Source organism: Gouania willdenowi, chromosome 7 (genome assembly GCF_900634775.1).
Source record: "Gouania willdenowi chromosome 7, fGouWil2.1, whole genome shotgun sequence".
In the NCBI taxonomy this organism is placed as follows: Eukaryota; Metazoa; Chordata; class Actinopteri; order Blenniiformes; family Gobiesocidae; genus Gouania; species Gouania willdenowi.
Genome location: NC_041050.1, coordinates 34,485,741 through 34,500,948, shown reverse-complemented (window position 1 = coordinate 34,500,948; position 15,208 = coordinate 34,485,741). Strand labels below are relative to the sequence as shown.

The 15,208-nt window shown below is 38.0% G+C and overlaps 1 protein-coding gene across 4 annotated transcripts in view; it reads right to left on the bottom strand.

The window, feature by feature from the left end:
* The window catches only part of LOC114467258 (TOX high mobility group box family member 2-like), a 262,292-nt gene that overhangs the window by 80,592 nt on the left and 166,492 nt on the right, over window positions 1–15,208 (bottom strand). For 3 of the 4 annotated variants that reach the window (XM_028453431.1, XM_028453430.1, XM_028453428.1), the window contains exon 2: window positions 4,703–4,795. The exons of the other annotated variant lie outside the window; for it this stretch is intronic. Coding sequence is in view for 2 of the 3 variants with exons in the window: in XM_028453430.1 (XP_028309231.1) it covers window positions 4,703–4,795 (93 nt within the window). In the remaining variant the exon portion in view is untranslated. The remainder of the gene's footprint in view (window positions 1–4,702; window positions 4,796–15,208) is intronic. 4 annotated transcript variants of the gene reach the window in all.

Below are 15,208 nucleotides of genomic sequence, written 5' to 3'. Positions count from 1 at the left end.
TTTCCATGACAATTACAATTACAAAGTCAATTATCTGAGCTCAATTACAATTCAATAATGATGCAACAGATGTTTTCAACCACAGTTACATTCATAATTATGCCATAATTGTAATTTATTATCAATAATGGGATTCCAATTCTAATTGACCCAACCCTGCTATTGACGCTACTTTTGAACTAAAGAGTATATATAGCAGAGAGTGGGGAACGCTGGTATTGGCTTGTGTTACATTCCTTTAGTTTATAACTCAGAAGTGTAGTTGGGAGGCCTGGTTTATTACCGTCTCACTTACTCAACCGTGGCTCATGTCTGTTGGTAACAACAAGCTGTCAGTCAGCCTAATTCTACGTGTGGAGTTGGATGGACGGAGACGTGGAAGATAGCTGTAGGTAGGTGCAGAACAATGGCCGTTTTTATTCCTCTTCTCGGACACACAAACTGTTGCAAAGTCTTCCCAGCAGAATATTATCAGATATGTTACAGGAAAGATACCAGTTGTTGTGTCCATGTCCAATTGGTTACTTTGTTAATTTTTGCTCCAAATGATCAACTTTCTGCCACATGTTGGCAATATAATCTCTCTGCTTTTCGTTTTAAGTGTTTTGAATGTTGTGTTATTACAAAAAACTTTATTTAACATCATAGTCCCTTTTGTATTGATTTTCATATGGTGTTATATTTGGAATTGGGACATTGAGCTTGATGGTCGTTGTTCTGTAATGTGGTTTTTAATAGCTGTATTGTGCCAACTTCTCTCCTTACTTTTCTTTACTTTTTTTTAATAACAATTCCCACTTTCTTTGTGTGGGTCCAGTACAGTTGAACATATTCCTGTAGTTGCAGCAAGATATTGATAGGCCTATTGATTTCTAATCTTAATTTTGAACGACTTTGTTGGTCTCCTGTTATTTACAACCTAGAAGAGGACCATTGAATAGTTTTATCCCTGTAGTCATTCATTGGTATCACACAATTATTCAATAACCAGCTCTGCCAGCTAGTAGCCTACTGATATTGAAATACTATGTATGTGTCCTATTTAATGCTGTGCGATATGATATATATTGTAGTGCGATATAAAAACATCTACCGTACAATACAACCCGCCATAGTAATTTATCTCCTGCTGCCCTAGAAGGACGTTTAAAGAATTTATATAACCTAACAAAACCTATACTATCATATATGTTCTTTGATGGAGCTTGAAAGTAAAATTCACTACAGGTACGGTTTAAAACGATAGAAGTGGCCATTATTGTTGGTTTTTGCACCCCTGGTGGCATTTCCACCTTTGTGTTCTGATTTGTAAATGTGCGACAATAGTATATGTAGCAAAAGTCACAAATATTCCTTCATTGAGAAGATTCCTAAAGAAGTACCATTTATTTTGGGATTTATTTATTAGTTTATTTTTGTATACTAAAATATATAATGAATAGCAATTTTCCATTCATTTCATTTCAAGCAATACTATAAATCTACCTATATCCATACGCACATTTTGAAGGGGGGCAGGGAGAGCATTGCCCCTCCCAGTGGTCAAAAGTTTTCATTACAGTGTACCACAAAGAATTAGAAAATATTTAATTCTTAAGATTATGTAGATGATATACACATATTATAAGTGCTGGTTAGTTTCATGTCACAGATGTTAGTTCTTAAACTTATTGCTAATGTTAGGTTAATGCTTAACTAATTCTATGTTATTGCTAATGCTAGGTTAATGTTATTGCTAGATTAATGATAATGCTAGGTTATTGTTAATGCCAGTTTAATGCTACTGTTAGGCTAATGCTAATGTTAGGCTAATGTTAATGCTAGGTTTGTGCTACTGCTTGGTTAGTGAAAATGCTAGGCTAATGCTCGGTTAGTGTTATTGCTCGGCTAATGTTAATGCTAAGTTAATGTTATGTTAACACTAGCTAATGCTAATGCTAAGCTAATGTTATGTTAACACTAGCTAATGCTAATGCTAAGCTAATGTTATGTTAACACTAGCTAATGCTAATGCTAAGCTAATGTTATGTTAACACTAGCTAATGCTAGCTAAAGCTATTGATAGCCAATGCTAAGCTAATGCATTACGATGCAGGCCAGCACCTTCATCCTAAAATTCTAGTTGTATATGTTACGCACATTGTGGTTTGCGCGAATCTCGAGATGGTCTATATATTTAATTTTTTTTTTTTGCCCCCCCGGCAAGAATCTCAAACTCCGCCCATGCCTATATCATGATATACATTTTTCTCCATATGGCACATGACTAGTTCTATGCAAGATAAATAGTTTCTCAGCAAAGTACTGTGACTGCACACATCAATGCTTCAGTAAAAAAAAGTGGTGGTAAAATTGTGGAGTGACTGGAAGATTTTTAACTTCAGCAGCCGCGGTGGCAGGTGGACAAAACAGTTCATTTCCATCTGTGCTTTGTATGTGCAGTAACTGTATCCGAGCGAGAAGGAGGTCACAGCCCTGGAATGAGTGTTAGCACATGAGCAAAGTGTAACAGAAAGAGCAAACCAAAGTGCTGCCCACACAGCCTCCCTCATCCTGCTTTGGTAGCCTTTAACGGTAGCCTTGTTCTTGCTAACCAGCCCTGGAAGGCTGGAAAGTTGTTAGTATTGCACGCAATTAGTATAGCTGGCAGCTGCAGGTGCTGTCGAAGCTATACTTAACACAGGCGCTATGAGGAAAATCAGTAGTTATCCCACCAGTCTACCTGACACACTGTCTGAGGTGAGAACGTGCGTGTCCACGTCTGTGTACGTGTCCTTACAGTATGTGCATGTTTCTTGAGTCAGTGAGGTTTCAATGGCAGAAAAGGATGCAGAGCCTCAACCACTTTTAACTGAAAGTGGTAAACAGTGATGAGTAGAGATAAAGGTATAGAGAATGTCATATTAACCTAGCCCTTTGCCTTTGCTCACCGCAGCATCAGGTAACTGCAGCAAGAGGAAAGAAACACTCTTGTTTCCTCTCCCACATACTGTAATTGGGTTATTTCAGTACAATCTACTGCTCTCTTGCCTCTGTACAGGGAGAAGAATGAAAATAGAGAGAATGAAATAAAGAATAAACTAACATTAGACTGATCGGACAGTTTTGATAATAAAACAGTCAATTTCAATATGGTAATGTAGCCTAAACTTTAAAAATGTAGGTAGTTGATAGGCCTGGTCAAAATATCAAAAGTCAAGATACATCGCAATTTCTATTTCGGCGATATGGAAAATCAGAATACTGCCTATATCACTATATTTATATTTTATAACTTATTTTTTAATAAAATACTCGTTCTAGGAGTCGCTGTTTTTGCTACTTCTCAGAACAGCATGAAAAGCACAGTTAAATGGATCGTCCAGTGTGTCCTAACGCTAAACAAGCCACACGGCAGAACTCACTCACACATGCTGTTCCTTATAGAAGAAAAAGCCAAAAGTGGCATATATTGTGCAGCTGTTTGTTGATCATTGTGCCTGTGTGGCATTTTGCATCAGCAACTGTAACCCAGAATTGTCTTTCTGAAAAAATATTGAGATATTAATTTTGGTCCCGATCACCCAGCGCTAGTAGTTGAACACAAAAACCGCACAAGAATCTGCTGTATGTGCTACTAATGCAATCGTAACAAAATCAAAAGAAAATCCAATTAAAAGAATTTGGTAAGACAATTTTTCTTTTGTATATCTATAAAAAAAGGACAATTATAAAAGACGGTACCTTTATTTATATGCATTATAAGAAGGCTAAAACAAATCCAATGATTTCCAACGTACTTTCTGATTAAGTTTCTTTTTCCCTCAGAGTGAGAAAAAATGCTGACTTCAAATGGCCTGAATAGACGATACAATCAGAATTTGTGCTGTGTGAGTCAAAGTTTAATTAAAATATTTTATGTGTTTATTTGACTGTTTTTGCACCTACAAAATAGTCGCAGAGTCGGCAGGTTGTGTGTGTGTGTGTGTGCATGCTGAGCAGAGGTGAAGGTACAGTACTCACGTTACTATAATTGAGTTGCTTTTATGGGTACTTATATTTATAAATCAGTAATTTTACTTGTACTTAAATTGCTTTACTTCTTGTAAAATCTAATGCTACATTTCTACACCCGACCGTTACTGAGTAAAATATTACTGTGAAACCACAAAAAATGTCATGACCAGACAACAATCAAATGCCGACCAATCAGATTAAACGTGATGCACGGCGTCAAAACAGCATTGAATGCTGGTTATTTTCTCAGTTTTAGGGTTCATAAATTTAGTTACAGTTAGAGTCATTTTATTAATTACATTTTGACAAACCATTTATTTTATAGATACCTTTAGGTTCCAATTGTGCAAGATTTGGTCTCTAATACATGAGATGTTTACTGTACGCAAGGGAACTGTGGCAATAATTGTTACCAAAAATAAACATGGGGATGGGGGAAGTAACTAGTAACTTTTACTTTGAGTACTATTTAGTTGAGTTACTTTTTACTTGTACATGAGCACAATTTGAGTCAAGTAACAGTACTTCTACTTTAGGAGTATATATCAGTACTCTTTACATTGTAACAAATAACTATAAGTATAAATGATCTCTTTGTGCAGCTCTGTAATTTCTCTGTTTAGGACTTTGAGGTTCATAAACTTGCAAAGTAAAAAAAAAAGAAAAAGGTTTTTCATAAATTCAGGACTCTGCCACTCTATCTCACCACAGCAGTGAGCAGTCTTTTCCTAGATGAATTGATGCCTGGAGGGGGGGTAGTGTGGAGCCTAACCCCTTGTTCACCCACACTGTACCGGGCCTGTGGTTAGAGAGAGAGAGGGAGAGAGAGAGAGAGAGAGAGGGAGAGAAAGGAAGACAAAAGTGGGAAAGGGAATGAGACGGCGGGGCTTTAGTTTCTGTGGTACAAGCAGGGCATTTGTAAAGGGAACATGTCAAGGGCGTTCTTTTAACAGGAACCTGTCCCTCCCTCTCCTGATCTCCACTCGCTCTGTTGTTCCCGTCATGCTCAGCACACGTGTGCGGTGGTGGGTGGGGGGCGTGGGGGTGTAGTAACGACATGAGATTTACACAGTGACTCTATGCCGTAGCTGTGCTGGAGGAAGAATGGAGGTTAATGAGCTGACATCCCCTCCACCCTTGAACACGCCCCCCCTCCCTGCGCCCACCTCCTTAGTCTTTAACACAGTGACAAGCAGACACTCCGAAAACGTTCCAAGTACGTGTGGCTGAATGGTGGCCCTTAGCCAAAGTCCTGGCCCTGGACCATCATGGGGCCCGACCAGTGTATGTGGTGAAGATGAAAAACTGTGAGATGAATCTGACATTAATTGCTTTGTAAAGCTGACCTGTAATCAGAACCCGAAGACTGGAAAATCCACTCCAGAAGTCTATTAAAAATGCATTTCTCAAAACTAGTGTTGTTCCGATACCCTTTTTTTGTCCGGATGCAGAAACCAATACCCAAGTGCATAGTATCAGCCAATACCGATACATGCAGATACTGCAATGTTGAAAAGATATGATTGGTTTTTCACCGAAAATAAGTTTCTCAAAATTGCCGACATTTTTGCACGTTTGTTGATTTTTCGTTAACATGAAAACGCGGCCACACGGTTGGTTCAGATGCATTTGAAGAAGAGTTTGATGCTGTAAATGGCATCGGCGTCTTAATAGCTAGTACCAACCGATACCGATGCTAGCCTTTTAGTGCCATATCGAGATCCATCTCGATACTAGTATCGGTAACGGCACAACCCTACTCAAGACAACAGATTAATCATACAGCTTGACTAAAAATAATGTTTTGACTGTTAGGTTCAGTGATTTTGTATATAGTGTTTCCTCCTCTAACTTTTTAATCTAATACTTGTTTCTTTCAGAGAAGAGTGCAAAACAGAAAAAATAACACACAAGTAAAAACTTAGATAAAATGATGCATTTAGGTTGTTTTGTGTGTGTGTGTTGGATTAAGTATTGCCCCACTCTCTTAGGATGTTTGACACCCATTTGTGGGAATTCTTCTATGATTTGGGATCATCTACCGGCATTCATTTTGAAATCAGAAATGAACTCTCAGGAACTTCCTCACACATCTTAAATCCATTAACTTAAGAACTTCAAGCAAACAGAAACCAACCCAGTCTCTGTGGTTCTAACGGTTAGAGACTCCTGAGGGACAACTGAAGAAGATAAATAGACAAATCTGCAAATACTCTGAAAAGGCCATGGACTGAATTTAAAATGTTCAATGTCACCGCAACAATTTTTTCTTTGGATTGGTTTCACACATCATCCAACTTCAAATATGTGTCTAGATATGCACATGGTCATATTAGGGCAGTGGTTCTCAACCTTTTTTTTGGATCGTGACCCCATTTATATGATTAAGAATTTCTGGTAACCCTAAAGACTTTTTTTTTTTTACTTCTTGAATAACTTTTTGAACATGTTTGTTATACTGAATTACAAATACAGAGTAGATAATATTAAGAAGCTGGGCCAGCTCAGATTTGTTTTCCCCATGCACTGTATTTGAACCAGATTTATATTTGACAAAGTGAAAGTACAGAATGCAGTCGTTTAAGATTGTGTGTTGTTTTAATTTAAAAAAAAGTTTAATATTCAAAAATGTTTATTTAATCAGTAATTTATTCATTGTTTTACATTTCCGACAACTCCATTTAAACTCCAGGCGACCCCAAAGTTGAAAAACACTGTTAGGGTGAGAATAAAGGGTAAATTAAAAAAATTATTCCCCTTTTGTGTTGTATTACCGGAAAAACAGAATGCAAAGGTGAAAAGAATATTTGATGATAGGGTAAAAAAAAGTGACAAAGGAACAACCAAACTTTTAACATTGAAACCCTCACAGGTATATGAACAAATTCTATTTCCATCAGCCAGTCTGAGGCTGAATAAATAGACACAGATGCAGAGAACAACATGCTTATTTTGTTTGTTTTGCCTAAGCGATAGAGACTCTAATGTTTAATCCATGTAAAATATAAGCCCTTGCCCATCATAAGGTTCTATACCAGTCTAAATCATGTCTGACAGCTCCATTACATCTATTCAAGAGACTGCGCGCTCCCATTTGAGCTGACAAGCTTTCAACGCTGAAGTTTAAAATGTGTTTTAATGAAATGTCAGTCGAATACATCCTGCTGCATCTGATGTGCTTTAATTGCCTGAAAATAAAAAGGGTAAAAAAGCACAAGGGTAAAATAACAGCCTTTATGAACTCAAATGCAGAAATAGGATTGATAATGGAGTTGTGAAACACATTCCCAGCACTTGAAAACAATGGAAGATGGATGGTTAGTCATTAGCGCCCATTGTGAATCCTTCAAGTGAGTCATTTGTGGGAAGCCTTGTACATTTTTAATAGTCTTAAACTGAAGAGCCTGAAGAACACAAACTCCATAAAAAAATTACAGGCATTTTACCTCAGCGCTATCCAAGTCCCTCAATTATTTAACACTAATGAATTGCCTCGGGCAAAATACTTCCTAACTACAATATCCACCATCCCAGTGAGGCTGAATCTGCTCGCTCAAATACTTAAATACATTTACCCAATTATGCTCAATCTCACTGATATGAAAGCGGCACAGATGCAAAGATTTCCTCTCAGATTCTTCTACTTCGTGCTGGATGTGATCAAAACACGTCCATAGTATAGGATTGATTAGTTAATGAATCATTTCCATGGATAAGCTAATAAGCTTCTTGATATTCACAGTTTTTGCATATGTGGCGTGGGAGTATATTACAAAGGAATTTTTTTTTGCCGTTATTGTGGTGTCTAGCCACAGTAACCTAACAGCCGTGTGGGCCAGTTGCCAAGCATCTACCAGGCGATTTGCACCAGTTTCAGTTTTTCTGAAAGCTCTTACATTCATGTATTTGAATGAGCTGGAGCAAGAATCTATAAATGTGCATAATTTACAGCGGAGGACAACTCCGTAACAAACTGAGCTGCATTCAGCTCTCCAATCAGACAAATCAGAAAAATATTCTCTACTCTTTCACTGTGTAATGGAGCAGCTAACACCTGACTAGCTTCAGTAAATTCCATGCTATCCAAATGTAATCATTAGTTGTTGCCATTAAATATGCCTGAGAGAAATTAAAGTGTAAAGGATATGCTGTTCCTCGACAGCTGGTTGTTATACATTCCTATCAAGGAGGAAAAAGAGTTTGAAAGAATACATTCATACTATTTTCATTTCAACTGCTTTAGGGATTAAAGCTTGAAGCTTCAGAAAAAAAAAAACTGCATTAAAATAATCCACCATTTGCATGTTTTATCTTACAAAGGAGGCGCAGACACACACACACACACGCACGCACACCAACCCCCACTCTCCCTCGCTCTATATGCCCCTCCCCCATCCTGGGTGAGGACACATACACACGTTTGCAAGTATCCACACATGCATATACACACACGTGCATGCCCGCACACCCACATACACGCACAAACACACACACGCATGCACACTCACACACACACACACACAGATCAACCTGCTGCCATCTGCTCTATGTGCTCTGTACAATCCTAGCAGAATATATTATTCACTGAAATACATCACATCACATTCCCTGAATGTCACAGCCTTACAAAAAAAAATGAGAGAGAGAGAGATGGGGGGATGGGGGTGAAGATATGTGTCCTATAATGGACACACAACATAAGCTTAGAACTATAGGTTCAAGGAAAAGTAGTACATTCCATCCATCCTTTTAGCTATGAGAAGTTGACTGGGTCCAGTCTATCAAAGGGTTAATAGACAAAAAAACTGCACATCCACCTGGACTTGGAGACTTAAGGTGTGTTCACACCAACGTGACTTGAGCGACTCTAGCGACTAGATCACATTAAAAATCAATGTAAATGACGACCCTTCAAGCGATTCCAGCGACTCAATCGCGCGTCCTGAGTTGCTCAAAGTTGAACATTTTTTACTTTTAAATGACTTGAGTGAAGCGAGATCCAATCCGTGATGAGTTTCTCTCCACGTCACTCCCCAGGCTGCCACTGGCTGCACTGAGAGGGCTGTACACTTCTACAACTTACTAGGGCCCAAATGAAAGTGGCATACACCTTGAATAAGCCTTTTAAATTCTAAGTAGATTTTGAGTGAACTCATCATTTAGTAACTCTGTAAGTTGATCATTTAAACCGTAAGTACAGATGGTGCTGTCCATGTTAAGTGCTGTTAACGTACGGCTGGAGAAGAAGTGATCAGCCCTCTCAGTGCAGCCTCCGTCTCTGCAGACACACACTATTCCCAGGTCGCCACGTCACTGATGCGATGAAGCAAACCAAAAAGCGCTGCTACAGTATGTTCAAGCGACTCATCACGGGCCATTTATAGTTGTTGAAGTGGCGTTCAGTGTGAACACACCTTTAGAGACCACGAGGAAACTAACATACAGTACATGGATACATGGATTCTAGGGGACTAGGGAACCCAAAGATAAACCACACTCAGTCAGGCCTGAGTTTCCAGCATCCTGTGATAGATAGAATATAGATGGATAAACAGAGATCAATCTTTCCTGTAATTTAAACACATTTGATTATCTGTATTTATGTGATAGGAACTTTATATTGTGCAGTGTTGGAATCTCAGTGCTAAAAAAAACATTTTCATATTTTGAATTGATTTATTCTTTGAAGCTTAAATATTAACTTATATAATTGCAATGTTTTAATTTCAGTGAGGTTAGTACACATTGAGACTCATAAATGCAAGGGGACTAATCATTTGCAAAATAATTTATTTCAGAGTTTTGTTTTCTGATTATGGCCAAGAATTGTAATTTCAGAGCATCCCTAATAGGAACGTAACGACTTTTCCCATTACTTATAATATTTATGTTAATGCATTACATTTTCTTCCATGGATTTTTAAAGATGCTGACACAATATGAAATAATATATTTATTTTTGCTTTGTTTACATGTTTTAATGTTCACCCTGTCATCAATGGCCACAGTTATATGATGTTTTTTTTAAATTCGGAATTAGTTATTCCAAATTCTGAGTTTTCTGCTTCGTGTTTACATGGTAATAGTAATTCTTGATTTGAGGTTTACATGGAAAACCAGTTTATTCTGCTTTAGTTAATTCGGCTTTAGGTCTGGGGGTTGGAAAGGCTCTGATTGGACAGGGGGAGAACGTGACGTATCACGTCTATCAAGAAAAACACACAACAAGCCTTTTAGTGTCGGCTGTAACACAGAAAACCACACATTAGAACTGCTTTCACTTTTATTTTGATTGTAATTTTGAAGCAACAGCTCGATAATAACACAGTTCGGTCCACGGAGCGGAAGAGATAAGAACTAATCACTGGTAAGTAAAGTCCAGTAAAACTCCGGAAAACAATAACCAGGAATAAATATTTGCTCCCTGGTAAAGATAGATGACAATGATAAACTGGTGATATTACAGCCTGTGCAGCAGTATGGGGACGCATTTACTCCGTCTCCGAGTCTTAGTATCACCCGTCCGATGAAGCCTTTTTGCTGATCTCCTTATGTGTAATAAGTCCATGTATACGTGTTAATGTCAGCATGTTTATGCCTCCGTCCATCCCCTTTTTTCATTACATCCATGTCTTTTAAGGCTCTTATTAAATAAAATGTTGTGTTTTGCTATGACAGTGCAGAGGGAATGAACATCTGCATGGTCCACACTTGACTACATATTGACCTGCTTTGCATTCACCAAACCTAGTGTTTCCACTTTGCTCTGCTGCAATTAAACCAACCGTGAATGCAAGGTTAAGCATGTCTTTCAAACACTTGTTCAATGTAAGTTTTGCGCAAACTTTTGCTAAATCCCCATTCTACCTTTAAGAAAACATCATTCGCTCCATTCATTTTACTTGAAAGAATAGATAATAAAGTTTCACCAAAGACGTGGAATCACACACATTCAAAAAAAACGTACCATTAATTAAAAATGTTCCTCTTTTTTTTATATAATGGAATGCTCCTGATCTTCAGGAAATGTAGATTAGTACCTTGTGTTAACATTGTTTGACAATCAAAGTCATTTGAACAGGAGAGAGCGCTGCTTTCCCCCCTGTCAGCACTTCACTCCTCCAATTTGTCTGCTCGGGGTTTTTTTCCCACCCTCCACCCCCCCCCCCCCCCACCCCCACGCCCCCCTCCTCCACATACGTGTGCGTGCGAGCGTGCGTGTGTGTGAGACAAGTGTGACACACACTTACCACTGGCTAATTGAATGAACGAGAGAGTACGAACATCAAAACAGTGTGTGTGAAAGAGTGTGAAGGTTTCCCAGTGTGTTTGCAGTGCAGCCTGAGTGCCTTTCCCACTGTGTGTGTTTCAAAGTATCTAAATGTGTGTCTTTCTCACTCACACACACTCTCTCTCTCTTGCTCAGTGTGTGTGTGAGTGTGCGTGTGTGTGTGTGTGTGACTTGGAAGCACAGTGCCAGGTCTCTCTAATGAGTCTGTCAGGCGCTGTTAGCGACGGCGTGCTCCCCTGGCTCAGCGCACTTCTACAGACACTGTGTGATTAGCCGGGCCAACGGCACGCCACCGGGCCAGATTAAACACTCACCATGCCACCAGGGAGCACACACACACACACACACAGAAACACTCACACACTTTCTCAGCGATAAAGCACCACACACACACACACACACACACACAGACGTACCATGACAAACTGCTTCATCATCATAGAGTCTATTAGCTCGTTTTGATACAGTAGTACTCATATGTTAAACTCATGGCCCAGGGACCAAATCCGGCACTTTGAAGCATCCACTTGGGCCCGCAGGAGAAAGTAAAAATTAGACATGAATGATTGTGTAAATTAGGCATAGGGGGCCACATGCGGCCCTCGGTCTAACTTTGAGTGGCCCCCAAAGCAAAATTGCAATTCATCAAGTTGGAAGTTATATGAAGCCCAACATACTGTAACACACACACACAACTCCAGAAACACAGAAAACGACAGCAAAATGTCAACAATAGTACACAAAATGATGACAAAATTTGTTTTTCCATTATCCTTGGAAATGTGCAAAATCTTAAAAATGCAATAAAAACTGGTAAAGGAAACACCTGGATTTCAAAAAAGCACTCAAATATTGCTAAAAAGTTTTGACACTTTCATGAGGAGGTTTTTCAGGCGTTCCAATATTGATATGTGTCACAAAAGCGCCATGGAAACACTTTTTCCGCAAATACACATCAGAGAACGTGGTCACATGACCACTTCTCTCTGAGAAAACATAGCGCGGTGCGTGTAAACAGAACAGCAGACCGGGACATTTCCCAAAGTTATCAATACCATATTATACGTGAAACAACAAAGGAATACACAGTGTTATAAGGAGTATTTGACCATCTGTCTTTCTGCAGCAAAGTCTCACGAGATGAGATTTGACAGGAGTTGCAAGGCTCCAAAACAACGTTCAATGGTAACACGTTCAAAGCGCAATTATACTTTGTCAACATTTAGAAATATCGCTTTTATTTTGCTAATATCTGTAATGGAAACCCAGCTAGTGACACACTAAACAACCACTTAAACAGAAAATGACTACAAAAACAACAACACATACAAAATGGCAACAAAAACACAAAAATATAACAAAAATACACTCATTAAACACACAAAAAGGCAACAAAAATGTTCCTTATTGACAAGAAAATAGACAAAATAATTCAACAACACAAAATGTCTAAAACTCAAAAACACCAAGAAAACTCACAGAAAAAGACAAAACTCTTTGTTCTTTCCTGTGTCAATGCTCAGATTGCTCTTTCCTTCTAAATGCTAACATGAATGTTGATGAACATGAAAATGAAACTCAACAATATTTGCAGGTGTTCACAGTTTTCCCCGGTGCTTATATCGCAAGATTTTTTTTTATTGTTAAACAGGTGAAAAAAAATCTTAATTCTTACAAAATCCTTTAATTTTCCTCAAACTATGACATAATATTTTCTTTAATTAAATAGAAATTGGTCACAAAATCCAGGAAATTTCAAATCAAGATCCTGTTGGGACTGATTTCTGACACTTATTGCTTGGATATTGTCGATTTCTTATATGTTTTGTATTTTATGTATACGTAGAAGTGCAAACTATGGCACAATAATGTTGAAATTACTAATTTTCCTGCATAAAATCTGTGGCCCACTTGAGATTAAACTGCTCTGTATTTGGCCCCTGAACTAAAATGAGTTTAACACCCCGGCAGTTGCACATACTGTACTTGAGTGTTGATGCTACTGTAATGGAAAGAAATATAAACAGTTAAAAAAATATATAAACTCTTACAAAATCATTCAATTTTCTTCAAAGTATGAATAATATTTCCCTAAATTCAATAGAAATGAGCATACAATCTAGTAAATTTAAAGTGAAGACCCTGTTGGGACTGATATCTGTCACTTATTACTTTGATATTGTCAGTTTCTTACATATTTTGTATTTTATGTATACGTAAAAGTGCAAACTATGACACAATAATGCTGAAATTATTCCATTTCCTGCACAAAATCTGTGGCCCATTTGAGATCAAACTGCTCCTCATTTGGCCCCTGGACCAAGAGTTTAATTCCACATACTGTACTTGAGTGTTGATGCTACTGGAATTGAAAGAAATATGAACAGTATACAATAAACTGCAGCACAAAAGAAAAGAAAAGAAAAGCAGAATAGTATTTCATGAATCCGTCTGCCTTCATTGAATCCCCGTCTGTGGCTAACATCGAACATCACTTTGAATTAAGAGCAGCCCTCTGGCTCCAACAGCTTTCAACATCTTCATTAAAGTGACATAATTCACTAATTACAGGTAATTACCCTTTAATGAGGAACCCAGATGAACGAGCTGATATGAAGAGGAGGGGCCAGCTGAGGGGACCCCTCATTGTTAATTACTCTATGACTCAGGGGGGATTCTTCCTCTTTTACACTCATTTTTTTTTTTTTTTTTTTGGACACTTTTGATTTGATGTCTTACACTGAAGACGTGTTATTCCCTCTACTGTTGGTAGACATGCTTACTGTAATCTGTCCTGTTCAATATGTGGTATATAAACCACAAACATGCAGAGGAAAAAGTTGATACACAAACTCTTATTTTGTAATAGCAATAGTTTTTATTATTTTTTTTTTTTACTCGCATGTTAAAACCAGACTACTGTACATTCCTTAGATCACGTGTCAAACCCATGGCCCGGGGGCCAAATCCGGCCCACGCGAGAAAGTGAAAATTATAGAGAAAACATGAATCATAGTGTGAATGAAACTCAACACTAGTCTCATGGTGCTTAATATTCATGATTGCAGTCATTTTTTTAGATTAAAAAACTCAAAATTGTTATAAAATCCTTACAATTTTCTCAAATTATCACATATTTCCCTTAATTAAATTTGAAAATGGTCACAAATCTAAGAAATGTAAAGTGAAGACCCTGTTGGGACTGATATCTGTCACTTACTGCTTATTGTTGTCGGTTTCTTACATATTTTTAGATTTTATGTATTTGTAGAAGTGCAAACTAGGGCATAATGATGTTAAAATGACTAACTTTCCACCATAAAATCTGTGGCCCACTTGAGATCAAACTGCTCCGTATTTGGCCCCTGAACTAAAATTAGTTTTACACCCATGAATTAGATAGATGCTGAAATTGTGTACATTTACAAAAGTCATACAAAAACTCAAGTTACACGGATAAAATTGCTGCTTTTAGAGCAGGCGGTTATGGTTTGCATCCCAGACTTTGGAAACGTATGATTGATAAAAATGATTCTTGGTGTAAATATATGGATGTGTGTGCCTACGTTTGACCATCATGAAATGGCAACCTCCCTAAGTAAACTTGTAATAAGCTCCATAGTATGGCCTCCAAATTACAAACACGGAAAACGGACAAAAACGTTTCCCCGTGAAATGGTTGATTGTGCACAAAATCTCGAGCAAGAAAAACCTCATGACTTTGTGAAATTGTATGCGATTTTAGTGTAAACTATCAATATCCACAAATGCATTAAGAATCCCTATAAACCATATTTAATCATAAATAATCATCAGAATACGACCGTGATGACGTCACATTAGGAAGGGCAAATACGACGGAAATGAAATGGAATTGGGGATAATTTGAAACAGGAAATCAGAGGCTGATCAGAGAAAAGG